The 26,252-nt window shown below is 47.4% G+C and overlaps 1 protein-coding gene across 2 annotated transcripts in view; it reads right to left on the bottom strand.

Annotated features, from left to right (window-relative positions):
* EPS8 (epidermal growth factor receptor pathway substrate 8) overlaps positions 1-26,252 on the bottom strand; it is a 233,517-nt gene that overhangs the window by 20,682 nt on the left and 186,583 nt on the right. Inside the window, exons 14-17 of one of the 2 annotated variants that reach the window (XM_015415535.1) lie at positions 21,046-21,229; positions 14,257-14,390; positions 10,814-10,925; positions 9,132-9,269 (exon numbers count right to left, since the gene is read on the bottom strand). In XM_015415535.1, the coding sequence (XP_015271021.1) occupies positions 9,132-9,269; positions 10,814-10,925; positions 14,257-14,390; positions 21,046-21,229 (568 nt within the window). The remainder of the gene's footprint in view (positions 1-9,131; positions 9,270-10,813; positions 10,926-14,256; positions 14,391-21,045; positions 21,230-26,252) is intronic. The other variant, XM_015415534.1, reaches the window with a different exon arrangement.

The following is a 26,252-nucleotide window of genomic DNA, read 5'->3' as shown; positions in this document are numbered from 1 at the left end:
TCTGGTACCAGTGTCCATGTTCAAATTAGATATTGTGTTACTGTGGGTGAGGAGTTGTTTGAGAGGCTGTCTGTGGATGAGAAAAAGTTTGCCCTCCAGTACTTGTGAAAGAGAACTGTCATTACCCAGCAGAAGAAAAGAGCGAGAGTCCAGTAGCACCTTAAAGACTAACAAAATATGTGGCAGGGTATGAGCTTTCGTGAGTCATTGCTAGGAAATAACAGGTTTTCTCCGGGTACCATTCCGGCTTTGTTAATCTGTTTCTTGACTTCATCGGGTGGCTATTTTAGTTCCAAAAAAGGTTTTCCGTGGATCCTTTAGGTGAGAATCTCTGCCTGAAGAACTGGAACAGAGGCAGCTGTGGCGTAGAGCCTGGCTGTATACAGTGGGCTGTCTGGTATGCTTAAGACGGTAGCTGGAGGCATGCAGATATGTCTGTCAGCCAGTTTGTTGGTGTAGCGGCCCCACTATGAACCTGAAGCCCGTGGCATTCCAATGTATGCAGACTTTCACGTGGAAGTTACATTCCAGCATCTGAGCACCCTCTCCTTCTCCATTACTCCCTCTAGTGACCATCAGGACACGTGTCACTTGATCAACATGTCTATGCAGTGAAGGAAAGATACCAACCATTGTATGACATGGAAGATACCTGTTCTAGGGTCAGACCTTGGTTTCCAAGATGCAGAAGAGAGAAAGGGCAGGGGCCGCCATTGGGGGGGGGCAGCCCGTGACCCACTTGCAGAGGCTTCGTGACCCACTTTTGGATCCTGAGTCTGACCCACAGGTTAGGAAACACTGCTCGAGAGAACATACTGCTCCCTCCGTCTTCGGGAGTCATGTCCGAGCTGGTTGTGTCACTCGGAAACAGAATGGAAACAAACTACTTGGGACCGGAACTTACAACGTTAATTCCTGAGCGCGGGGGCACTTTGCCAGTGTCCTGGCAAGACTATTCTATGAGAACGGCAAAGACCTCACGGCAGTTTGGGTGACTGCAGAATGAGCCCCTGTCCAGTTCCCTTTCCTCTATCTTAGCACATTTCCCAGGCAGCTGAGAAAAGGAGGCCATTTGGCAGCAGACGGCTTGTATTGGATCTGAGGGAGCTGGCAGGAGATCTGGGCATGAGAAATGTGTGTGAAAGAGAGAAGCCGCACCCCACGGAGAGAGACATTTGCAGCAAATTGCTAAATAAAGAGACTCCGGGCTGATTCTAAGGAATGCAAAGAGAATGTAATGCCCGAGAGAGCAGAGACCAAACTGGGCACTCACTGTTTGCACGCAAGCGCTAATAGCCAAAAGTCTTTGGGAAAACAAACAGTCTTTTAAAAATAAACCTCCACTTTTTTCCATGCTGTATTAAAGGACAATAAGGAAATACGATGAACTGTTTCTTGGATCCTACCCTATTTGGATCCAGTGAGTTCAGGCAAAATGAAGGGAAGAAAGGCAACCATGAAGGTGAACGGGGAGCTACAAGAATTAAGTCTCCTAGAAGCTCAGGTCAAGCCTGACCTGGAAGCCTTTCGAGTTGTCAGAAATATCGCCTGGTCTCCTGTGACCTACTGGTGTGCAAAAGCTTCTTGGGTTGATTTCACTGCAAGTTTCTCTTATTGGCCAGCGCTTGTGTGGTGGTGCACAGGCTGAATTTGCACCTGACATTCCTCAGCTAATCAGTTCAAGACCCACTGTGGTCTCAAAGTCCTGATAGAACCTCACTCTGCACTGGCACATTTGCCTCTTTCATTCCGCTTGAACATAAGAACATAAGAGAAGCCAATGTTGGATCAGGCCAATGGCCCATCCAGTCTGTCACACAGTGGCCAAAAATACCAGGTGCCATCAGGAGGCCCCCCAGTGGGGCCAGGACACTAGAAGCCCTCCCACTGTTGGCCCCCCAAGCACCAAGAATACAGAGCATCACTTGCCCCAGACTGAGAGTTCCTATTTATACCTTGTGGCTAATAGCCACTGATGGACCTCTGTCCATACTTGTAGCCACCACCACCTCCTGTGGCAGTGAATTCCGTGTGTTAGTCACTCTTTGGGTGAAGAAGGACTTCCTTTTATCCATTCCTGTAAACCTCTATCATGTCACCCCCTCAGCCGTCGTTTCTCCAAGCTAAAGAGCCCCAAGCGCCTTAACCTTTCCTCACAGGGAGAGTGTTCCAACCCTTTTATCATCCGAGTTGGCCTTATCTGCACTTTTCCCAATGCTATAATATCCTTTCTGAGGTATGGTGACCAGAACGGCACACAGTACTCCAAACGAGGTCGCACCATCGATTTATACAGGGGCATTATGATATGTAGTAATGAAATACGACTCACCATGCCAACTCATGTGGCCTACTATAGCGTTTTCCTCAAGGATAAATAATATTGCCTCTGTGATGTATCCTGGAAGAGGACGCAGCCAGCATGTTTGGAAAGGTGGGACATTTTAAGAATAGGCTCGATATAAGCATTACTTTACTCTCAATGACGCTCCTTGATTCAGTCATTCATCCGTGAGAAGGACTTGGCGTAAGCTTGGGGCCAAAGCACAAGAATCCCGACTGAGATGCTGGCACTCGGCTCCTGCTTCTTCATCTTGCTTCCTCCTGGGGCACGAGGACTGGGAGAGAAGGGAGGGCTGAGCCCTGGCAAGTCTGGCCTCCCTCCACTCCAACTCCGAGCCTACCATGGAGAAGACAGATTGGGGCAGAGGGGACAGGCAAGCTCTTTGGTTCACTTCAGAAATGGCCACGTCCAGTGTTCCCTCTAAGCTGAGTTAGTGTGAGCTAGCTCACAGTTTTTTAGCCTCCGACTCACACATTTTTGTCTTAGCTCAGGAAGGATGGCTCCAGAGCAAACTAATTTAGGCAGGAGCCAATTCACTCACAACTTCAATGCCAGTAGCTCACAAAGTAGGATTTTTGCTCACAAGACTCCACAGCTCAGAGGGAGCATTGGCCACCTCTATGTCTGACCTGGATAGCCCAGGCTAGCCTGATCTCATCAGATCTGAGAAGCTAAGCAGGGTTGGCCCTGGTATGCATTTGGATGGGAGACCTCCAAGGAATATCAGCCTCACCTTCCTTCTTCTTTCCTTTCCAGAGCTCCTATGACCAGATGATCTTGAGCAATGACTAAAAGAATACTATGCTATTTATTAAAGGGGGGGGGGATGCTAGACAGAAATTTAGCAAGCAAGTAGGTGGTGTTCTAGCATCAAATAGGGAATATTATTCCTCTGAAGCGTATTAAACGAGAAACGTGTTAAAAGCGGTGAGATCTAACGGTTCCCAGAAATGGTAAAAAAACCCCTGGCGTTCCAATATTTTGTGAGACAGAGAGTCAATTTCACCCTGACCGCAAGGGCAGAGACAATATGAATATGGGATACGATGGAATCTGCCCTGTAATACTTCGGAGGGGATGGCATTAAGGAGAGCTAAAGAGAATGCTCTAACAAGGTGGGGCGGGCGTTGGGTGTCTCCAGTATAACGGCAGAGTCCGAGGAGGTAAGATCCCAAAGAATTGCCCTGAGCAGACTCTGTGAGAGCAAATCACCATGCTGTTGTAATCCAGCTCTGTAATTCGATGCTGGACAAGCAAAAGGGTCTTTGCCTTACCCTAGCAAGAAGACATCTTCAGCTGTAAGCCCTAGCTGCCTTAACCTGGCATCTTCTGTTTTCGTCCATCGAGATCTTGTTTAAGAAAGGACGGCAGACCTTCAGTTTCTGACGCAAAAATCATCCTCAGGCCGTGCTTAAAAGCTTAAGATCCATGCTCTGACTTCCAATGGCTTTTGGCCATGCTATGCCAATAAAGGTTATTGGAATCGGACTTTTGCCCAAGTTCAGCTCTGAGAGATACATCCGAGATGCAACGAGGGACTCCGATTATCCTATGTATAAACTGGCATAGGGGATTGGTCAAAAGATTCTGAGATCACTGAAATCCAAACACCATAAAGTGGTTAGGGTATTATTTTAGAGCTGAACACCTGAATTGCACTGGGGAATGTATCTTCCTCCCCTTTTAAAGAAGAAGTGAGATAGGGCTCCAGTAACAGGCTTAGTTTTATTCAGAAACAAATGAACACTGCGAATGCAATTAACAAGTCTTTAAACAAATATTTTGAAATGCCAAACAAGTATCCAGTCTTAATGGATATCCAGTTATCAAAGTTTTCTCCTACCAACTCCAAAAGTATTTCATATAAAGTCAAAAGCTCCAAGCCAGAGTTACAATGTTACACATAAAGTCCTCAAACTATCAAAATGCAACAAGTGTGAGTTACAAATTGAGGTTACAGTGTAACACTACTAGTTCCAAAGTTCTCAATATAACAAATTTATATAACAGATCAACAACTGGAAGTTACGCAGCAACATGTATCCTAGGTGTATAAATGTGTTTCCGTCCTCTTTTTCAAAGCCGCGTCTCCCTTCCATTGTGGAGAGCAAAATTCAAGTCAGAACCAACGCGCTAGGAAATCTCTTTCAACCAGTAGCCTCCCGGCTATCAAGCACTTCAGTGCAGCATATCAGTCTGATTGCTCTGAACTTACGCTGATGAGACCAGGAGAGGTTTGAAGGGGGGAAAAAACAATCCCCAAGTAGCAGAAATTCCTGACTCGTTCAGTGTTGGAGCTTGATATCGTTCATTTGAAAAGACCCCGATTGGCCATTTTTAGAGAAAACCAAGGTTTTAGATTTGTTGCAGTCTATTTGCAACTCCTCCTTTAGGCAATAGTCTGAGAAACATCTCAGGAGTCTCTTCAGGCGAATCTTGGTGAGGGAGATAGGAACTGAGTCATTGGCATACAGCAGCAAGGGTATTTCTTTCAAAGCTAATCTGGGGGCATGGAATTCTGGAGAAGAAAGGTGCAACGTCAGGTCATTCAGATATATATTTGAAAGAAGAGGAGCGAGCAGACAACCTTGCCTCACAACCTCTCTGAGAGTTGTCCCTCACCATCACAGCAGACCTGGGCAGTGGTATTGATGTAAAGGGTCTTGATTAGCCATAGTAGTCCTTTATCAATGGATAGGGCCCACCAGTTCATCCCATAACTTGCTTCGGCTGACTGAATCGAATGCTCCCTTAAGGTCCATAAAGACCATGTAAAGCTTCCGGTCGGGACTAGCTGTATATCAAAAGCCCAAGAGAACTAAGCATGCTCCCTGTACTCCAGCAGACACTGCTGAGGGTAGATAAAGGGAGTGAAACAAAGTGGGGGACAGACTGAGCCCTTAATAGTATCCTGGAGGGGAAAATTAGAGTCAGGAGATCCCCTGCCCTGGCCGGCCGAGGGTTACAATAAGCTTTTAAAGGGATCTGACCCCCTCTGAAGCTAAACATGATGTTTGGGGAAAGGGATTAATTAGGATAAGAAGACAAATGCTTCCTTCAATCCTAGTTCATCTTGCCCTCGTGGATTCTACATACAGAATCCATAAGAGCTCACAGCATACCGCAATGGGAAAAGGCAATTAAGAGTGGGGGGCCTGCATGTGCTGAGAAGCAAGCATTCCTCAATCCAAATCCCCCTCCCCTCCAAGCATTCCTCAATCCAAATCCCCTTCCTTACAAAAGTCGCTAATGCAGCATAAGAACAGAAGAAGAGCCCTGCTGGATCAGACCAATGGTCTACTTTTCTCCCTTTCTCACAATACAAGAACTCGTGGGCACTCCATGAAATTGCTGAGCAGTCGGGTTAGAACGGATAAAAGGAAGTACTTCTTCACCCAAAGAGTGATTAACACTTGGAATTCACGGCCACGGGAAGTGGTGGCGGCTACAAGTATGGACGGCTTCAAAAGGGAGTTAGATAAGCAGAGCAGAGGTCCATCAGTGGCTATTAGCCACAAGGTATAGATAGGGGCTCTGGGGCAAGTGATGCTCTGTCTTCTTGGTGCTTGGGGGTGGGTCAACAGTGGGAGGGCTTCTAGTGTCCTGGCCCCACTGGTGGACCTCCTGATGGCACCTGGTATTTCTTGCCACTGTGTGATGCAGAGTGTTGGACTGGATGGGCCTTTGGCCTGATCCAACATTGGCGTCTCTTATGTTCTTATGTTCTTAGTCCAGCATCCTGTCCCACACTTGTCCCAGACTCTTCAGCCTTTCCTCACAGGGAAGGGGCTCCAACCCCCTCATCATCTTGGTTGCCCTCCTCGGTACTTTTTCCAGCTCTGCAGTGTCTTTTTTGAGATATGGTGACCAGAATTGTACACAGTATTCCAAATGAGGCAGCACCACAGACCTCTACAGGGGCATTGCAATATTGGACATTTTATTTTCAGTCCTTTTCCTAATAATCCCTAACACAGAGTTTGCCTTTTCTGTTGCTGCAGCACATGCAAGGGTTCAGAAGGGTAAAAACATTGCCGTCTGGAGATGCACCGTGCAGGACCAGAGTTAAATAATCGATTTCCTGATCAACTGACCCTGACCTTTGGCAGCCAGGGCAACTGAGCAGCAGAGCTCAAGGGCTGAGTTCAGGACAAAGCATCCCAGAGCAGGGGTAGGGAGTAGAGGGCAAGGAATGTCCCTAACTATTTATCTCCGCCACCTGCATAATTTGTCACAAGTCACCGTGTCAAGAAATGCTCTGTTCCACTTTCTGGGGTCAGTCTATGAGACCAGCCAGGTTTTAGTTTTGTCCATGAAATGCTGTTAGAGTGATTCTCAGTTCTTCAATTACACAGAGGTGCCAACTAGATTTCTTAGGCCTGGTATAAAATTTGCACCCCTTCACCACTTTCTGCTCAACAGACGGTGAGCGTGATCTTTGTAACGAACACACGCACAGCCATGGAAGAGTGGCGATAAATAAGAATGTGGCTGGCTGCCTAGACACACAAATTTCTACGGGATGGGCAAAGACAGAAGACTTTAAAAAATAGAGCCATACCTTAGCATTTCAGGTTCAGCTTCCACAAGTTGCAACACTGTCCTTCTACTAAAACACGTGAAAGCAATGCTGGGAATATTTTTGTCTGCATTGTGGGTGTTTAACAAAATAATTAATGTGGTTGAGATGCAGAATTTAAACATGGGAAGTTATCGCTGGAATCGTGGCTTCCAGAAATGAGCCTACTTAATTCAAATTATGCCGTGTGCATGCATTCTTGTGAATACGTGTGATGTTTTGTGCAGCCATCATGGAAACATGGGAATTTCCAAAAGAATTTTCAGATTATTTGGGTGAAAGCATTGCTACCCAAGGAAGGCTAGAATCCATTCCCTAATGCAAGGCTATTCCCCCCTCCAAGTAAATGTAAAAAAAAAAAAAGGTTTATATCCAACACCAGCTGGCATCAGCAAAAACAAAGTCTTAAAAATACATTTCCCCAGATCAAATCCAAAATAGTCCTCTTGAATTACATAGTGCTTATGCAAATTATTTATGTGCCGTTGTCCCCAGTTTGAAGGGTTTTGGGCAGTATTTCTCTTGGGGCCAATCGTTCCAGAGCTTTGCAATAACTTCTCCGTCTTTATTGCCACCCTGCGATTTGCGCAAATCAAAAGCAATCTCCTGGCTTTTGAATAATGAATGGTAAATAATAAAGACTTTCATTACCCTATGATGGCTTATTTTCTGGCTCAGTACCAAACGGGCTTGTCAGGCAACGAATACGAAAATGACGACTGTTTTCAAGGAAGGCTCAGTCAGAGGTTTAGATGGATTAAGGTTTGCTTCGGAAATAAAAGTCAAGAGGAAGAGCAAACTCGGAATCCAGTCTCGTCGGCGATATGAGTCCTAAAAGAAGAGCTACACAGTACAGCTGCCTCCTGCCATGCATGAGAGGCATAGATATTAAACTCTCACGACAGTGCAACCACGTGGATGGGTGTTTTTATTTCTGAACTGGTATCGGAACGTCATTTGAGTAGCAAAAGGTGAGGGCACTTCATCACAGCACACCAAACCACTACAGAACGGAACTCCCCGAAACCCCGAAGACCAAGAACTCAGATAACACTCGAGGGCTATACACATCTCTTGCATGGGCCAAGGATTTTGTCTTCAAAGAAAATCCCCAAGCCGAATGGAAACGCAGAAATCCACACTCAGAAATCCACATGCATACGAGCAGGGCAAACTAGGTGAGAATCTACGGTTTGCGAACTTCCAGATGGAGCAGGGGGAAAGCAAACGCCCTACCTTGAACAATTCAAACTCCCTCTTTGGCATCAACAGCTATTCAACGTGTGACAAGCATTGACGATTGAAATGAAAGAGCACAAGCAAATGTTAGACTGCAGATTGGCAGCAGCACTGAAAGGGATGGTGGAAAAAAAACCACCGTCAACGAGCCGGGGTTGGGAAGGAACAGACTCTGCTCCATGTCGGGAAAAGAAAAAAAAATCAGTTCAGCTTATTAAATTAAGGTGGTGTGTGTCTATTTCACACTGCCATTTCAACCCCCCCCCCTTTTTTGCAAGCAAAACTACTGTTCACCCTGGCATAGATGGCCCAGGCTAGCTTGATCTCAGAAGCTAAGCTGGGTCGACCCTGGTTAGTACTTGGATGGGAGACCACCAAGGAAGTCCAGGGTTGCCATGCAGGGGCACGCAATGGCAAAGCACCTCTGAACGTCTCATGCCTTGAAAGCCCTGTATCGCAGTCTTAAATCAACTGCAACTTGACAGAACTTTCCACCACCAAATGGTTGTTCACACAATACCATTTTGCAGACAAAGATGGATCAGGAGTGAGTCCCTGGGCTGGATTTTTTTCTACAGCTTTAGCCTCATTGGCTGCTTCTTGACAAATCCCAGTAGACTTTGCATCAGGAGTCAAAAGTTTCCTCTAGAGTGGGACTGATGCTTTAGAATTTCCAGGGTGTGGTCTTCGTGCCTGGCTCCCCTCCATCCTTGCCTGATTGGCTCAAACCACTTCCTCACCTCCTAGACAGCTAGAACTGTTCCCACTAAGACTGATTCCTAGTTTCCCCTCACTTTACAGGAATTAGCAGAGGGTTGGGCTTTAGTCCCCGTGAACAGCACTTGCTTGTAGCTCCGGGACCAAATGAGCCTTCGGGGTAGGGCGGGATATAGTAAATCCAAGGATAAATAAATAAATAAATCCTGTCCTTTCCCTCCAGTCTCCAAATTTCTCAAGAACTGCAGGTACCTGTATAGTGTGCGTGTAGGACGGTTCCGTGCAGCCCAGTTCCTGAGTTCTCAGAGGCTCCAAGATGTTGTTTGGCACAAATCCTGCAACTCCACTTGCGTTCTGGACTTTCCACCATTGCTTTCGGTCGTCGAGGATCTGAAGTAAAAGAAAAACGGTGTTGCAAGAAAACCGTCCCGAGTCAGCTGAGAACCACTACAGAGGTTACATATCTGCATGTTAAACCCATGAAGCTGCCTTACACTGAGTCACACTATTGGTTTATCCGCACTCCTGACCACTACACTGAACTGGAAGAGGGGGAAATCACGTGAGTTCCCTGAGATCTTTGGTGTCCGGGAGCTATGAAAATGTAATCATTAATAATGAACCTTTTATACTGGAGTTCAGGTCTCCTACCAAATGTCCCGGGGAACAGAAACGTTGTTCACACTAGTTGTCATATTACCATTTTCAATCTTCAGCTTGTGGCCCTTGGCTCTATGGCACAGATACTGATGTGTTCCGACTGCGTTAATGGCAGAAGGGCAGTGGTGGCAAGTGAGGGCATCTCTCGCGGTGAAAGATACGCAGGTAGGTGAAGCTGCAAGAAATGCTTGTGGTTTCCCCTGCAACAGACAAACAGGCCTACCCCTCTGGAATCTGTCACCATGTTTCCCTAGCCCTGCTTTTAAAAAAATAAAATAAATTAAAATCAAAGGCAGTTAATGCCCCTCCCCAGTGATTTTCAAAAGGTTCTCTCTTCAGGAAAATTCTCCCTGTTTATATTTTTAAACAGAGACACTAATGAACTAGTTTGCAGACAATGCTTACGCATCTGCTGAAGGATCCCTGCAAGTTGTGAAGGGTTCTGGGATGCCATTCAACACTCCATGAAATTGCTGAGCGGTCGGGTTAGAACGGATAAAAGGAAGTCCTTCTTCACCCAAAGAGTGATTAACACTTGGAATTCACGGCCACAGGAAGTGGTGGCGGCTACAAGCATGGACGGCTTCAAAAGGGAATTAGATAAGCATATGGAGCAGAGGTCCATCAGTGGCTATTAGCCACAAGGTATAGATAGGGGCTCTGGGGCAAGTGATGCTCTGTCTTCTTGGTGCTTGGGGGGGGGGGGTCAACAGTGGGAGGGCTTCTAATGTCCTGGCCCCACTGGTGGACCTCCTGATGGCACCTGGTATTTCTGGCCATTGTGTGATACAGAGTGTTGGACTGGAGGGGTCTTTGGCCTGATCCAACATTGGCATCTTTTATGTTCTTATGTTCCATACCAGTCCACATGAGGGAACGGCCAGACCTGCTTGATCTTGGTTGACAGGGCCATCGGTAGACTAAACACTCTTTCTGCAGCCTGAGAACCATGTTAGCCATTGGTGATCTTGTCACTAAAGCGCTTCTAATGGGCTTCCAAGGAACCTCAACATTGCTGGGACTACAATTTGAAAATGCCGGGTCTCAAAACACCAGCTAACCAGCCGACAGCCGGAGTGGAGGGCAAGTTCCACATACTCTTGGTTTCTGAATGCTTCCGAAGAAACAAGCAACGGAACCGATCACATTCGACAAGAATTTTCCTAGGCCACACCAAATGCCTTCAGAGCGTGCTCTCCAAGGAGTGTGACAATGACAACAGAAAGCATTGGGGGTGGGGGGTGGGGGATCCACCAAAACAAGCATGTCATTACCTCTAAGATGTCATCCTTCATGACCGAAAGTTCACTGTGATTTCTTGCCACAAAGTCATACTTGGTTTTGGCATATTTCTTGGTCTGGGCTTTCGCGTGCGCCTCGTAATTTCTACAAGGTAAACAGGTCAAACATTATTCAGCTCGGTTGGCAGCGAGGCATCCCGGCGAAGAGCGAGGGAGGAAGCAAGTGCCACCCGCCTGCCAGCAAATATAATTAGGGGTGCTGATTGGTCCAGTATTTATGACCACACGAGGCAGGCAGCCATCCATCACAACAGCGGGACTTGGCAAGGGGTGGTGGCGGGCAGCACAATTCACTATTAGAGTTAGACGAAGTTCAGGCTGGCACATGCGCATGCTGCAGCATGGGATGGAAGAATTTATGGGGTGAGCAGGTCTCACAGGTTTTGCAAAAGGGCATGCAGATGCCAGGTTCGGATTTAAATCAGCTCTGTTGGGGACAGTCGTATTGAACTTCCCAACTTTGTGCTCTCGTGCAAATTGAAATACACGAGAAATACATCACGATTTGCCCCCAGTTTACAAAAGGCATCCAACAGGACAAAAAACGTTGCCCTTTCTGGAAGCATTAGGGGAGTTTTCCAAACTCTAGTATACCCCCCGACCTTCCCCAGGTTCTATCTGGGAGAGAAAAAGATCCACTCAAGGTTTTTCACTAACAAAGCAGGCAGTTTTATTAAGAATTAACATTCTGGTGCAAGCAAGAACAGATCATGCTAGCATACTGAACAAGATTCAAAGTTCTTTCTTTATAGGATAAAACAGGACAAAAGGTCAGGGTCTGGTATTCTGAAAAGAATTCATTGATTCTGTTCTCAAGCATAATTCACTCCGCTTTCTGTTTAGAGTACATCCTATGTTCCTAAGAGGGGCAGGAGGAAAACAAACCGTCTATACTTTCCCCTGAAAGATAAGGATGGCACAGACTAACATGAGGTTGCTGAGAGATCAGGAGGTCAAAGAATAGATTTGGGGGGGGGGGGCATTAGGGAGGAATATAGCATCTTAAAAATGTAGCAAGCCAACATAGGCTCACAATTTAGAAGCCATTATAAGAATCTCAATCTTACTTGCCAGTGTAACTTTCAAGCTATATGTAGAATTCCTTAACAGGAGGTATTCCACTACTTCAGGCTTCTTATTTGTTAAGATTTATTAGCTTAATACACTATTTTCTAGGGCTTGAGGAATGGGTGTGTCCATCAGTATGCAAATACTGCCATAAAATACCTTAACAAAGATCAGATCAAATTGACTTGTATGTCGATACTTTAATCAGGTTACCAAAGCAGGCCAGAATTCCTCCCCCCACGTTAGATATGAGACTTTCAGCCATTCTCTGGGTATCTGTACCTAACTGGCCATTTCGTTAAGTGCCTTGGGGCAAGGAATTGTCATCATGTATGAATGGACAACAGTGCATATATAGTATTTAGAGGCAGGATGATGCTTAGGGTTTTGTTATTCTAGTATTAAATGGCATCTGCCCCAAAACCTCAGGGATAAGAAGGATTTTTAAAAATGTCATTTCAAACAAAACAGGACTATAAAGAAGAGATACGACAAGCATAAAAGGAAGTTTGCAAATTAACACATGGGGGCCAAAAACCGGAAACTTCAAAATACAGCATGTTGACATCACATCACACACAGACAAGCATGTACTTCTCGGGACTGAATCCACCTGAGCATGCTGCATGGGTGCTCAAGTAGCTATCTAGCTTTTGACCAGCTGTGGAGAACTGTCCCAAATTGACTTGAAGAGAAGAGCGAAAGGAGACCAAAGAACTCCCACTGACCGACCCTCAGTGATCCAAAATGCCTGGTGGTCTTACTTCCTTCCAATAGCCAATACCCCCTGCCCCCCGGTGAACCAATGTTCCCATTTTTTCCATGTTCCCGTCCCCCCCCCCAGCCCTTTGGTAATTGGTATCCTGCATCTTTCTCCATCTTTTCTGCACCCCCTCCCCATTTGGATAAATGAGGTTCGCAGTATCAAGGTCTGAGATTGACGTGCTTGAAGGGACACACAACTGAAAGCAATTAGCACACCTCAGTGGGGCGAGAAGAACACACGCAGCAGGAGAGCCAGGGCTCAAACCAATCGAGGGAGATATCAGCTTTCCTTCTGCGCTCTTGTTGAATCATTCATCTCACACGTTGTGCTGGGGACTCGGGGAGAGAAACCGCGTAGTTCCTAATTATCTGACAACCTGGTGGGTCTTCGCAACTGGGGTGTGTGTGTGTGTGAGCTGTTTATGTCAGGTGAGAAGTTGTCCGTGAGGTACCTCAGCCTGGGATGTAATGTCAGGACAGCAAAAAAAAAAAAATGCAACAAGCCAGGGAAGATTTACTCTAGGACTCTACAGGCGTGGGAGCGATTGCTAATCTGGAGCACTCAGTCATAGAACTCTGAGGTTCCTTAGAGTGCTCACGCAGGAGTAACTCTTACAACCATAAGAAGTTTAATACCAGGAGACGGGAAGTACCTTATACTGAATAAGAACACTGGTCCATCAAAGTCAGTATCGCCTACTCAGTGAGCAGTGACTCACGAGAGCTCATCCCCTGACACGTATTTTGTTAGTCCTTAGGGTGCTACTGGACGCTTGCTCTTTTCTGCTGCTACGGACAGACTAACACGGCTACCCACCTTGATCGTTGCAGAATAGAAAGAAAGCCGTGTGTTTATTTCCGGCTCCCTCCCAAGCGTTATCTGCACCAAGTCCTAGAAAAATCCATAGACTAGGGACCTCGTCTTGCATTACTCTAAGCCAGTTAACAGCCACTTCCCTGTTGCAAAACCCCACATTAAGCATCTCAATTCCGGACCCATGTAAGCTAGGCCAACTGAATGGCTCTTTCCTGTCTGCTGGGAACACCTTGCCAAGCAGGACCCAGAACGTAGACCTGGTAGGCCAGAGCCTCACATGGGATAAACAGCTCCCGTGCTCCCCCCCCCCCCGAAGAAATGTGAGAAGGGCACCTTTAATGAACACAGGAGAAAGCAAGGCAGGGGCTGGGGAGAAGCAAGAATGGAGAAATACATATATATAATCTCTTTGAATGAAAGTGATAGTAAGTCCTTCAGATTTGGCTGTAAACAAGGGAATTAGCTGTCCACCAGTGAAAGAAAGACCCAGGCTCCAATTCAGCACTTTAGAATTCAATTTTCCATAATATTTGGAAAGCAAACATTGACAGCAGTGTGTTTAAACAGAACCACTCAGAGGCTTTGGTGTGTGGGGGGAAACCAGAGTGAAAGAGGTTTCTAACAGCTCTAACACGGAGGAGTGTCTACTAGAATTATCTACAAAGAGAAGTAGGAGCTGTATGCAGAGAAGGCACCTCCACCCTAAAAGCAATCGGCCGGGACAGTTCTCCATAGCTGCACGCAGGAAATTCCACGGAAGTGTTACCTATCTACATGTCGGCTAACAGTTTGTTTAAAAGCAGCTACAGCCGCACCCTGGTCCGGCAGAGGCCCTCTTTTGTAAGCTGTGTTACTGAATGCATACCCATCGGACGGAGGATAATCGGAGATGCTGGAATGCTGGAAGAGAGGAAACAAAAAGAAGGATTCGCTGTCAGTCCCAAAGCAGGCAAACGGCTCTTTCATTCCATAGAATTAACCACTTCTCTAGACAACGGCGCCCGTAGGGGCAATTCCCGCATCCAATATGGAGGAGTCACCAAGAAATCCAGGGGTCCAGCATGGCGAAGTGCCCCCTGACCTGGATGGCCCAGGCTAACCCGTTCTCATCTGATCTCGGAAGCGAATCAGGGTCAGCCCCCGGTTAGTACTTGGACGGGAGACCACCAAGGGAGTCCAAGGCTGCTATGCAGAGGCAGACAAGGGCAAACCAACTCTGAACATCTCTTGCCTTGAAAACCTTACAGGGTTGCTACGAGTTGACTGTGACTTGACAGCGCTTTCCACCACCAGCGGCAAAGCAAGGAGCCCCTGTGAGTGGCTCTGTAAAGGTAAAGGTTTCCCTTGCTCGAAAGCTAGTCGAATCTGACTCTAGGGGACGGTGCTCATCTCCATTTCCAAGCCGAAGAGCCAGCGCTGTCTGAAGATGTTCCCATGGTCATGTGGCCAGCATGACTAAACGCCGAGGCGCACCGAACGCTGTTACCTTCCCACCGAAGTGGTACCTATTTATCTACTTGCAATGTCTTGCTTTCAAACTGCTAAGTTGGCAGGAGCTGGGGCCAGAGACGGGAGCTCACTTCCTCACGTGGCACTCGGGTCTCAAACTGCCGAGCTACTGACCTTCCGGTTGGCAACGCAGCATCTTAACCTCTGAGCCGCCAGAGCCCTTAATATAAGGACATAACTAGGCTACAAATGTATAGAACACTTTAACTGTCATAGCTCTCCACTCAAGAACCCAGAGAACTGTTGTTCGGTGAGGTCCTGAGTATTCCCTGTTTGCCCACCATCCTCACCAGAACTACACTTCCCAGAGTTCCCTTGGAAACCAAGTTTATTCTCATAGTGTACATATGACTGAAGGAAGAGCCCCACCCCATGAGCTCTTTGACTTTTGCAGAATGGTCTGTCTCTTGCCAGCAGCAGACCCTTAGATGAATCCCCTGCACGTGGGGTATCCATGACAGCAAAAGACAGAATTTGCAACTTTCTATGCCCGGGTTTAATTGGGTTTAAATGCTCTTCAGGCATTTGGACTGGATTTGTTGCAGCAAGCCCAGCTGTGCTCTCCGTTGTCCCTGGGTGTCTGTTCTGAAAGACTATTCATAAAGTCATCAAGCTTTATGAGTCCCTACCCAAATCCAGTCACACACAAACTTGCACACTTTAAAAGCACACCGTGCAGAAGGGAATGGTTTTCTCGGTGTGATGTTTCTGTAGCGCACATGATGTTCAAAACAAAAGCATATTCATTGCTATTCCCAGTTCCCCTTTGCATGTGATTTTTTTCAAATAAAGCTGTGATTCACCGCTCATAGACCACACATAAGAGATAAGAATAACCGCTGTCTGAAGATGTTCCCATGGTCATGTGGCCAGTGTGACTAAACGCCAAGGAGCGTGGACCGCTGTTACCTTCCCACCAAAGCTGTACCTATTTATCTACTTGAAATGTCTTGCTTTCGAACTGCTAGGTTGGCAGGAACTGGGGCCAGAGACGGGAGCTCACTCCATCACACGGCACTCGGGTCTCGAACTGCCGAACTACAGACCTTCTGGTCTACCGCACAGTGTCTTAACCTCTGAGCCACCATGGCCCCTGAGCGGCTCTGACACACCTGTACAAATCATGGTTCACCACACTGCAGAAAATAAGGGCCAGAAATTGGGGCTGCAATTTGTACACCAGCGTATCCATAAAGTGGTCATTCCCCACTGCCATTAATTCATGGCTATATGTTATTTCTGAGGGCAGGCGGCTCTGTATAGCTCAGTCTCATCAGATCTCAGAAGCTAAGCAGGGTTGGTACTTGGAACTGAGACCACCAAGGAAGGCTCTGCCGAGGAAGGCCATGGCAAACCACCTCTGCTTCTCACTTGCCTTGAAAGGCCCTATGCTGGGGTCACCATAAGTTGGTTGCAACTTGACGGCATGCACCGTATATGTTATTTCTAGTCCGGGGAGATGGAAGACGGCTCATTTACCCTGCAAACCTAGTGCCCAGGGATGTGCAAGACTGTAAAGAAGGCCACTCCGAAGAACCTCTCCACTCAGTGTGTTTAATCCCTTAATGACTCATGTCTGCATAGAGTTTTAACTTTGATTATGCTGTGCATTTGGCAAATGTAGAGTCACTGGAGACCAAGCCCTGTGAGGACAGGCTGGGGGACTTGGGAATGTTTAGTCTGGAGAAGAGGAGGCTGAGGGGGGACAGGATTGCTCTCTTGAAGGATTTGAAGGGCTGTCACTTAGAGGAGGGCAGGGAGCTGTTCCTCTTGGCAGCAGAGGACAGGACTCGCAATCATGGGTTTAAATTAAGGGCGGGAAGGTACCAGCTGGATCTTAGGAAAAACTTTTATGGTAAGAGTTGTGCAACAGTGGGATCAGCTGCCTCGGGAGGTGGTGAGCTCCCCCTCCCTGGCAGTCTTTCAGCAGCATCTGGACAGACACCGGTCAGGGATGCTCTAGGCCAGTGATGGCGAACCTTTTAGAGACCGAGTGCCCAAACTGCGACCCAAAACCCACTTATTTATCGCAAAGTGCCAACACGGCAATTTAACCTGAATACTGAGGTTTTACTTTAGAAAAAACAACTCATACATTAACTTAAGATGATCCAAACAAAGTAAGGAAAGCAATCCCAAATGCTTTCATTTACTTAAAATTATTTGGCAGATTATTCGACACTTTAATGATGGTCTGGGCCTGGCTGGAGCAATGGCACGCGTGCCCACAGAGAGGGCTCTGAGTGCCACCTCTGGCACCCGTGCCGTAGGTTCGCCACCACTGCTCTAGGTTGATCCTGCATTGAGCAGGGGGCTAGACTAGATGGCCTGTATGGCCCCTTCCAACTCTGTGTGTCTATGACTGCCCAGAAGACCACAGAAGCTAGGCAAAGACCACAGAAGCCTTGCAGTACTGGAAGTGTACCTTTGCCAATGCAGCCCTTCATGAGAATGTGGGCACATGATAATATGATCTATGAGCTGTTAGGTCTGAGTCTCAGTTTAGACGCTCCAAAACCTTTCAAGGGGACTGTCCCCAGGATCTTAACTAATTGGAGAAAGGGGCATTTGACCCAGCATAACTGCAGTGAGAGCGGCTGTTTCGTGGCTCACACGAGGGCAGCAGGTTAAAAAAACACACAACCCCCCCCAAAAAACAGGCTCATGCAAATCGCTGATCCGAATGGCTGTGCTGTTATCAGATGTTACTTCCACAGCATGGCTGTGTCCACGGGCCACACCTCACATGTAGGGCTTTAGAGTATCTGAGTCGGGACACCAAGGGTTGCCTTCCACAACTTTTTTTTGTGTGACTGCCCCTAAGGGCAGAATTTTATTAAATGTTATTACACATTACAATACAGAACTTAATAAACAAACTAACACATAAAACATTAACACATAACATTAATGGGGGTAGTGAGTTTTCATAGATATTACATTAATTATGCCTCGTCGCCAATATTATCTAGATTTATATAGTGTGAGTGGGTCTCATTACAATTTTCTCTTGTTGGGTTAAATCAATATACTTTATCTTGTAAGTCGTTTTTCAATTGTATCTGCCTAAACATAGTTATTGTACCAGCTATAAAAGCGTGTCCAAGTATTCTGGAATGTAGAGTACGAGAGACCTTTGACCAATACAGTCAGTTTATCAATTTCTGCTGCTTCTAGAACTTTGTTTATGTATTCTTGTCTCGTAGGAGTCTCAGGTGTCTTCCAGTATTTACCATATAGGCTTCCACAACTTTTGATCTCCGATGCTACAAAAAGGAACCCGAGATAACAGAAGCCGCCGCAGCTGAGAACTGTGACCCACCGGCTCATGCGCACCAACATGAATGCAGAAACCGATGCGACTCCCATGTGTGCAAAAATGCACAAAATGACCCTTGATATTTGCAACAGAAATTTTCATGATCCTTTCCCTCCTGTAATTATGCCCAATCAGGAAACCAATTAAATATGTGGAAGTGGGGGGGGGGCAGGAACTCACAGAAGATGACGCTGGTACTTTAAAGCCCGGGAAGATATTTTTTTCTGATATCCTTTTTTTTTTTAGACATCATATCAAAACCTTTGTAGCTGGGCTAGACACGGTAACCATGGAAGCAGCAACTATGCCATTAACATTAGGGGGTCTTTTCTTCTGAATTCAGAAAAGGATACCCTAAAGGGAAGAGAAGATCTTGCAGGGAACGAGCTCTGAGCGACACTACATGGGTACTTTCCTGTCACTGGATCATGTCTCTCTCCTGCCTGCTTTCACAACCGGTGACAAATTACAACCGGACACCAGTAGCTTCAGAATCTGATACTGTTTACATGTTTATCTGAGTGTGCTGAGAGCCCTTATAGAGGACATCAAGGGCGAACAGCCCACGCTCTGCATTCCTAGACGCCGCCAATCATGCTGAGTAAATTTCTGTACAGATCGTTTTAAGCACGAATCTGCTCCTGCCTTAATGGGACTGTGAGGATGACTTTTGCTTTCTCTTCCTAGAGCTTCTTCTTTACTCCTAGGCAGGCTGACAATCTACTCTACAGCATTATCATCATCACCATCATCATCATCACCACCACCACCACAACAGCAACAACAACAATAATAATAATAATGAAGTGCCATCAAGTCGCAACCGTCATGATGAGGCCACAATGTTCCACCTCGTGGGGTTTTCAAGGCAAGAGATGGGCAAGAGAGGGTTTGCCATTGCCACCCTCTGCATAACAACCATGGACTTATTAAATTTATACCCCACCATTCCCTCGACAAGTGATTCTCAGGGTGGCATGTGTGTCCTCTGATAAAGCATTCCACCAGGATGGCGCCACCACAGAGAAGGCCCTTGCCCTGGTAGGGGGGAGGCAGGCTGCTTGGGGGGCCAGGCACCGCCAAAAGATTGAGTGATGGAGAGCACAGGCAACATGGGGGATTGGAGAGGACTTCCGTTGGTTATCTCCCATCCAAGTACTAACCATGGCTGACCCTGCTTAGTTTCCGAGCTCTGGCAGGTCTGGGCTATTTAGGCTATTACATAGGACCGTGGCATCCTATTAAAGGTGCATCTAGATGACCTCTTTGCTTCTTGTTCATGAACATTCTTTCTCCCACATCTTCACCAGCAAATCTGCAACTCAAAGCAGTTTTCCAAAAGTAATTAAGAGGCAGGGCTTTTTTGAGAGCCAGCGTGGTGAGCGGCGGACTCTAATCTGGATAATGGGGTTTGATTCCCCACTCCTCCACATGATGTCTGCTGGGTGACCTTGGGCCAGTAACAGCTCTCTTAGAGCTTTCTCAGCCCTACCTACCTCACAGGGTGTCTGTTGTGGGGAGAGGAAGGGAAGGCGATTGTAAGCTGCTTTGACACTCCTTGGGGTAGAGAAAAGTGGCGTATAAAACCCAACTCCTCTTCTTTTCTTTCTTTACTTTTTTTATTTATTTGCAGAAAAAGTGCTTATTGGCATCTACCTCAGGATACAACAGCTATATACGTGTTTTTCCCACAGAGGTCATAGTAGCCAAAGGTGAGAAAGTTATGGTGATCTTACCTCTAGGAATGAATTCTGGGTCCTAATGCCCTTAATCATTCCAGCTCAGAAGAGTGGCATTCATTTCAATAGAGGTAATGTATGGTCATTATAAGAAATTACCTTATTTGGAGAGGCTATGCTTATATACTTCTGGGAAAACTGATACACTGAAGAAGCGATTGGATTTATACCTCGCCCTTCACTACCCCAAGGAGTCTCAGTGCACCTTACAATCTCCTTTCCCTTCCCCTCCCCACAGTAGACACCCTGTGAGGTAGGTGGGACTGAGAGAGCTCTTTTGAGAACTGCTCTTTCCAGAACAGCTCTGAGAGAACTGTGGCTGACCCAAGGTCACACCAGAAGCTGCATGTGGAGGACTGGGGAATCAAACCCAGTTCTCCCAGATTAGAGTCCGTGCTCCTAGCCACTACACCAAACTGGCTCATTGGAACATTGTTTACTGGAATGCCCCCTTTCCTCAAATGTGAGAGATTTGTGGATTATTGCATTCCTAGGTGGGAATGGTAGGTGCATCAGTGGGAGTAAAACTGGGGAAGACTTTTAAGCTGGAGTAGATTCAAAAGTTACTTTGGCAGTTGCAATTTCCCCCCCCCCCCATGTCATAGTGAGTAGAAAATGACTTTAAGATGATTTTCCCCCCACCCTGGTTTATGCAGATGCTAAGGTAGCACGACTCAAAACCTACAGGTTCAATGAGTAGCATCATTTATGTTATTCCGATGGAGGAAGCAGATTTGTCTGTCACTCCTAAGCACGTCACCCTTCTTCCCTGGAACAAACGGAGCAGCCTGTGCTCCCAAGCACCCTCCGCATGTGGCAGAGCACACATACGTTGTGGAGGAGGTCAATATGTGTGTCTCTTATGCTGTGTTTGACGACAGCCACAAACCAAACAACCACTCGGCGGGTCGTAAGCCAATTTTTATGCTGGTGAACGCGAGTCCTCCTCGCTTGGGTTTTGCTACGGAACGAACAGCCCTTTCCCTACCTCAGCTGACAGCTCTTTCATTTCCTGCTTCCGCTGCTGCTCCGCCACGTTGGCCACGGACTCTGCTAGCTGGTTGAGCTCTTGTTCCTTTGGGACCCCCATGAAGTTCAGCAAAGGGGGTTCCCAGCCATTTCTGAATCGTGGCACGTAGGGTGGGATGAACTGTTCTTTGGGCCACTCTGCCCTAAGGAAAAGAGAGAGCCAGAGGTGCCTTTAAAGAACTCGACCTAGCGGTGGGTGGTAAGTTATTAGAACCACTTTTGAAATGACCCATTTGGGCTTCACTTGTTATTTAAGACTTTACATGGAAGGTTTTGAAGTTTCGTTTGTTACGGTCGAAGACCAGCAGAATCAGACATACAAAATCAAACGACAGTTCTACAAGTTCTAAGAGCATATACATAATGAAGAATACAATAAAAAAAATGAAAAGCTAGAAAATATGGTGCGCTAAACCAGCACTGTACAGAAGCTTGCAAATGCGTCTGGGGTTCTAGGCTCAAGTCCAGCTAGAAGAAAGGAGGTGTCTCATTCCTCCGATCTTCCTGGAATTTTACAGAGGACAGGCTGAATAAAAGTGTATCTGAAGTCATCATGAAATGGGCAACGCAGCAATCCATGTGCAACTGTTTCAACTTCCTCAGTAGCACACTTACATGGAAGGGATCCCCCCCCCCATCAAGGTAGCCACTGGGATTGTACTTAAATGCAGGATCATACCTTGCTCTTTGCAAATATCCCCAAGCTGGTGAAACGGAGAGCTCCTGCCATAAAGAAAGGAGCAGACACACCCAACCGGCAGCTCCTGGGTCCGATTTCATTGCTCCACAGAAGCGATCAGGGAAAGCGAGAGGAGACCAGCGTGGTGTAGTGGTTAGAGCCTCAGGTTAGGATCTGGGAGCCCCAGGTTCTGGGATCTGAGAGCCCCATAGAAACTCGTTGGGTCACGCACACTCAGCCTAACCTTCCACACAGGGCTGTTGTGAGGACAAAACGGAAGAGGGGAGAATGTTGCATGCCACTTTTGGTCCCCGTTTGGGAGAACAGTGGGGGCATAAAGGAAGCAGGCTAATAATAAATTAAACGGACAAGACTGGCTTGACCCAAGCCCCAATTGACTGGGCATCTCAAGCACAGGGTCTTGAATTTCCACAGCAAAGTGCTCTTCCAACAAAATCTGGCTGACGAGGACTCTTATCCGGTGTAGTGTTAGGGAAGGTCATGTAGTATTTTATGGTTCTCCCTTTTTTTTTGTTTGGTAAAACCAGGTCCCCTGATGTCATTTGCCTAGGAGCCATTCGGATGCGGCAGGATCAAAGGAAACAAGAAAGGGCATCGAAACTGTTGGAATGAAAAGGAACTCCTGCAGCTAAAAAGGAGAAGGAAGAAGAGCTGGTGCTGTGCAGCGAGCGACAGTGCCATCCTAAGCAGAGTTGCATCTTTCTAGGCCCTTCGGCGTCGGGCGGTTTAGAGGACATGACACCGCTCAGGAGGGCACTGTCAGAGGCTGAAGACCAGAAAGCCCCCGGTTGGGATCTCCCCTTCTGTCTTGAACTCACTTGGCGGCCGTAAGCCCAAAGCACCATGCTGGAGTTCTGTGACTGGAATACCTGGCGTGGAATACCTGACTGCCATGACTTCCAGGTGCACACCCACTCGCATGCACATATAAAAAAAATACAAGAAAACCCACAACTTGGCTCTTATGTAAGCCATATACCCATTCAGCTTTCGCTTCCCATGTGCACTATTGGGTAACCATATTAACCAGCCTTACACAGTTGTTCTAAGGAGAGAATCATAGAATCACAGAGTTGGAAGGGGCCATACAGACTATCTAGTCCAACCCCCTCCTCAGTGCAGGATCAGCCTAGAGCAGTGGTGGCGAACCTATGGCACGGGCGCCAGAGGTGGCACTCAGAGCCCTTTCTGTGGGCACGAGTGCCATCGCCCCAGCCAGGCCCAGACCATCATTAAAGTGTCGAATTCTCTGCCAAATAATTTTAAGTAAATGAAAGCATTTGGGATTGCTTTCCTTACTTTGTTTGGATCATCTTAAGTTAATGTATGAGTTGTTTTTTCTAAAGTAAAACCTCAGTATTCAGGTTAAATTGCCGTGTTGGCATTTTGTGATAAATAAGTGGGTTTGGGGTCGCAGTCTGGGGTACTCGGTATCTAAAAGGTTCGCCATCACTGGCCTAGAGCATCCCTGACAGGTGTCTGTCCAGCCGCTGCTTCAAGACTGCCAGGGAGGGGGAGGCTCACCACCTCCCGAGGCAGCCGGCTACACTGCTGAAGTACTCGTACCGGTTTTAATCCGTTTTACTGTACTGTGTACTGTACTTAGATGGTTTTATGTTGTTTTTATGATGCCAAATGGACTTGTTAGCCACCCTGAGGCTGCTTCGGTGTGGGGGGGGCGGGGTCCTAAATAAATAAATAAGTAAAATAAAATAAATTCTCTAATATCCAACTGGTACCTTCCTGCCGTTAATTTAAACCCACTATTGTGAGTCCTCTCCTCTGCTGCCAACAGGAACTGCTCCCTGCCCTCCTCCAAGTGACAGCCTTTCAAATACTTCCAAGAGAGCCATCCTGTCTCCCCCTCAACCTTTTCTTCTCCAGATGGAACTTCTCCAAGTCCCTCCCGCTTCTTCTTCGTAGAGCTTGGTCTCCAGGTCAAGGAGCGCAGTGAGAGACTCCATGGGAAGCACTCTGAACACTCAAAAGGATCCTTAATGCAGAATGAACTGCAAAGTTATGTCACTGCTTGTGCTAACCCTTTCGGAAAAAAGGCCGGGCCACTGCAAAACCAGTGAAGAAAATGTTCTGATTTATGCGCACACAATGCTTTCACGTTTTCTGCACTTGCAGTTCCCGTGAGATACAGAAGCCGACAACTGCTAACTAGATAGATATTTTTGGAATCAGTGAAAATGTTCCTGCGTGAACTAGCGGCTCTTGCTGCTTGAGGCTGTGACATTGGGAGCAGGATTTTCTCTCCCCTCCACCCCATAATCCGGGGCCCCTACAGGCTGCGCAGAAAAAAGCACCATCCTGTTGCTTGAATTATTGACTCTTCCAACGAGATACGGCTCCCTGGAATGTGCTTTACAGTTTCTTCTTGGACACCCCCCCCCCAAATTTATGGACCTTGTCAGAAATGAATCAAAGTGACTAGTAATAGCGAAGTAGTCCTGGGAACTGCTAGAATCAATAGGACATTGATGCATCTTTGCTTACTGGGAAGCCATCCTTAACCACCACCACCGAGGAAAAGGTACAGAGGTTCTTAACGACTGGCACGTTTGGGGGTCAGAATAAACAGGGCAATACATTGAAACTGAGTCACACATGCACCCAAAGCTGCCTTACACTGAACATAAGAACATAAGAGATGCCAATGTTGGATCAGGCCAAAGGCCCATCCAGTCCAACACTCTGTATGACACAGTGGCCAGAAATACCAGGTGCCATCAGGAGGTTCACCAGTGGGGCCAGGACATTAGAAGCCCTCCCACTGTTGACCCCCCCCAAGCACCAAGATGACAGACCATCACTTGTCCCAGAGTCCCTATCTATACCTTGTGGCTAATAGCCACTGATGAACCTCTGCTCCATATGCCTATCTAATTCCCTTTTGAAGCCGTCCATGCTTGTAGCCGCCACCACTTCCTGTGGCAGTGAATTCAGATACTGAATCAGACCGTCGGTCCTTCAAGGTCAGTATTGCCTGCTCAGACCGGCAGCGGCTCCCCAGGGTCTCAGGCAGAGGCCTCTCACATCACCTGCTGCTTATTCCTTTTAACTGGAGATGCCGGGGACTGAACCTGGGACCCTTCTGCACGCCAAGCAGAGGCTCTTACCACTGAGCCACACCCTGCTCCTGGCACCCCTGCCCTTTTATTTCAATTCCTTTGCACCCCTCAAAAACGCAAGCCTTTAGAGGACATTATGGGGAAGGGCTGAGGTTCCGTGGCAAAGGACATTTTGTACATGCAGAAGGTCCCAGTTTCGATCCCTGGCATAAGGCAGCGGGTGTTGTGGAAGATACGCTTGCAATCCTCTATATAATCCCTTTGATTCCTTTCTTGTGTTACTAAATGTCTCCTTTTTGGGGGGTGCACGATTTTTTTTTAACTGAGCAAAGCTGCTCATCGCCACATGATGATAATCCCGGGTGCTTGCAAAGATGACCCGTAAGGCAATTTTCATCATATTGGCGCCTTCCTTACCTTTAAGGCCCGAACCCTTCAACAACCATTACAACGGCTCATCTTGACCTTGTCTTTCCCCCTGAGCAGAGGTCATTTCGGGGGGGGAACACGGGGGATCGCAGTTCCCCCGGGTGAGGTACGGGGGGCGGGGCACATGATGAAGTCCCGCCCCCTGCTTCCGGCCGTCCCGCTTCCGGCCCTCATTCAGCCAGGAGGAGGCAGGAGAAGAGGGAGGGTAAGTTGCTTCCTCCCCGCCTCTCCCCACCCCTGCCTGCCTGGGGCCAGGGAGGGCCTTCGCGGGGCTTTCTTGCACTCCCGCCGGCCTTGCAGGTCCACCACTGGGCCCCTCATGGGGCTCGGCAGTGGAGCTGCAAGGCCGCCGGTGGCGGCCGGGACCATTGGGGGCGGGGTGTGCGGCCTTATGACACACTTCCGGTGATGTCAGGGGGTGTGGCATATGCTAATGAGTTATGCTAATGAGTTCCCCTAGCTCTTTTTCTACAAAACGACCCCTGCCCCTGAGCCTTCACTACTATCTGAAGTCCAGTCTAATGCATTTATCCCACCGCTCCTCCAAGGAGCTCAGAGCAGAACACGCGGTTCTTCCCATTTCAGCCTCACATTCACAACAACCCTGTGAGGTAGGTCAGGATGAGTGTGTGTGACTTGTCCAAAATGATAACAGTGAGGTTCACGACAGGGAATGGATCTGATTTCAGGTTCCCCCAGTCAGAGTACGACGCTTAGCTGGTTAATTTTTTCTCATCCCAGTTCCATTATATGCCCCATGTAAGTAGCATAGGCAGGGGACTTTTTAAAATTGACATTTGGAAAGCAGGGGAAGAATAAACCTACGCAGAGAAGGTACGGAATCTCACACATGAATGAAGCTGACTGATACTTAATAAGACCATCAGTCCCATTAAGGTCAGAATTGTCTACTCAGACCGGCAGCGGCTCCCCAGGGTCTCAGGCTGAGGCCTTTCTCAT

Source organism: Gekko japonicus, unplaced genomic scaffold (genome assembly GCF_001447785.1).
Source record: "Gekko japonicus isolate JY-2015 unplaced genomic scaffold, Gekko_japonicus_V1.1 scaffold1846, whole genome shotgun sequence".
NCBI classification, from domain to species: domain Eukaryota; kingdom Metazoa; phylum Chordata; class Lepidosauria; order Squamata; family Gekkonidae; genus Gekko; species Gekko japonicus.
The sequence above is the reverse complement of the archived record's forward strand: the minus strand, read 5'-3'. Positions and strand labels throughout refer to the sequence as shown.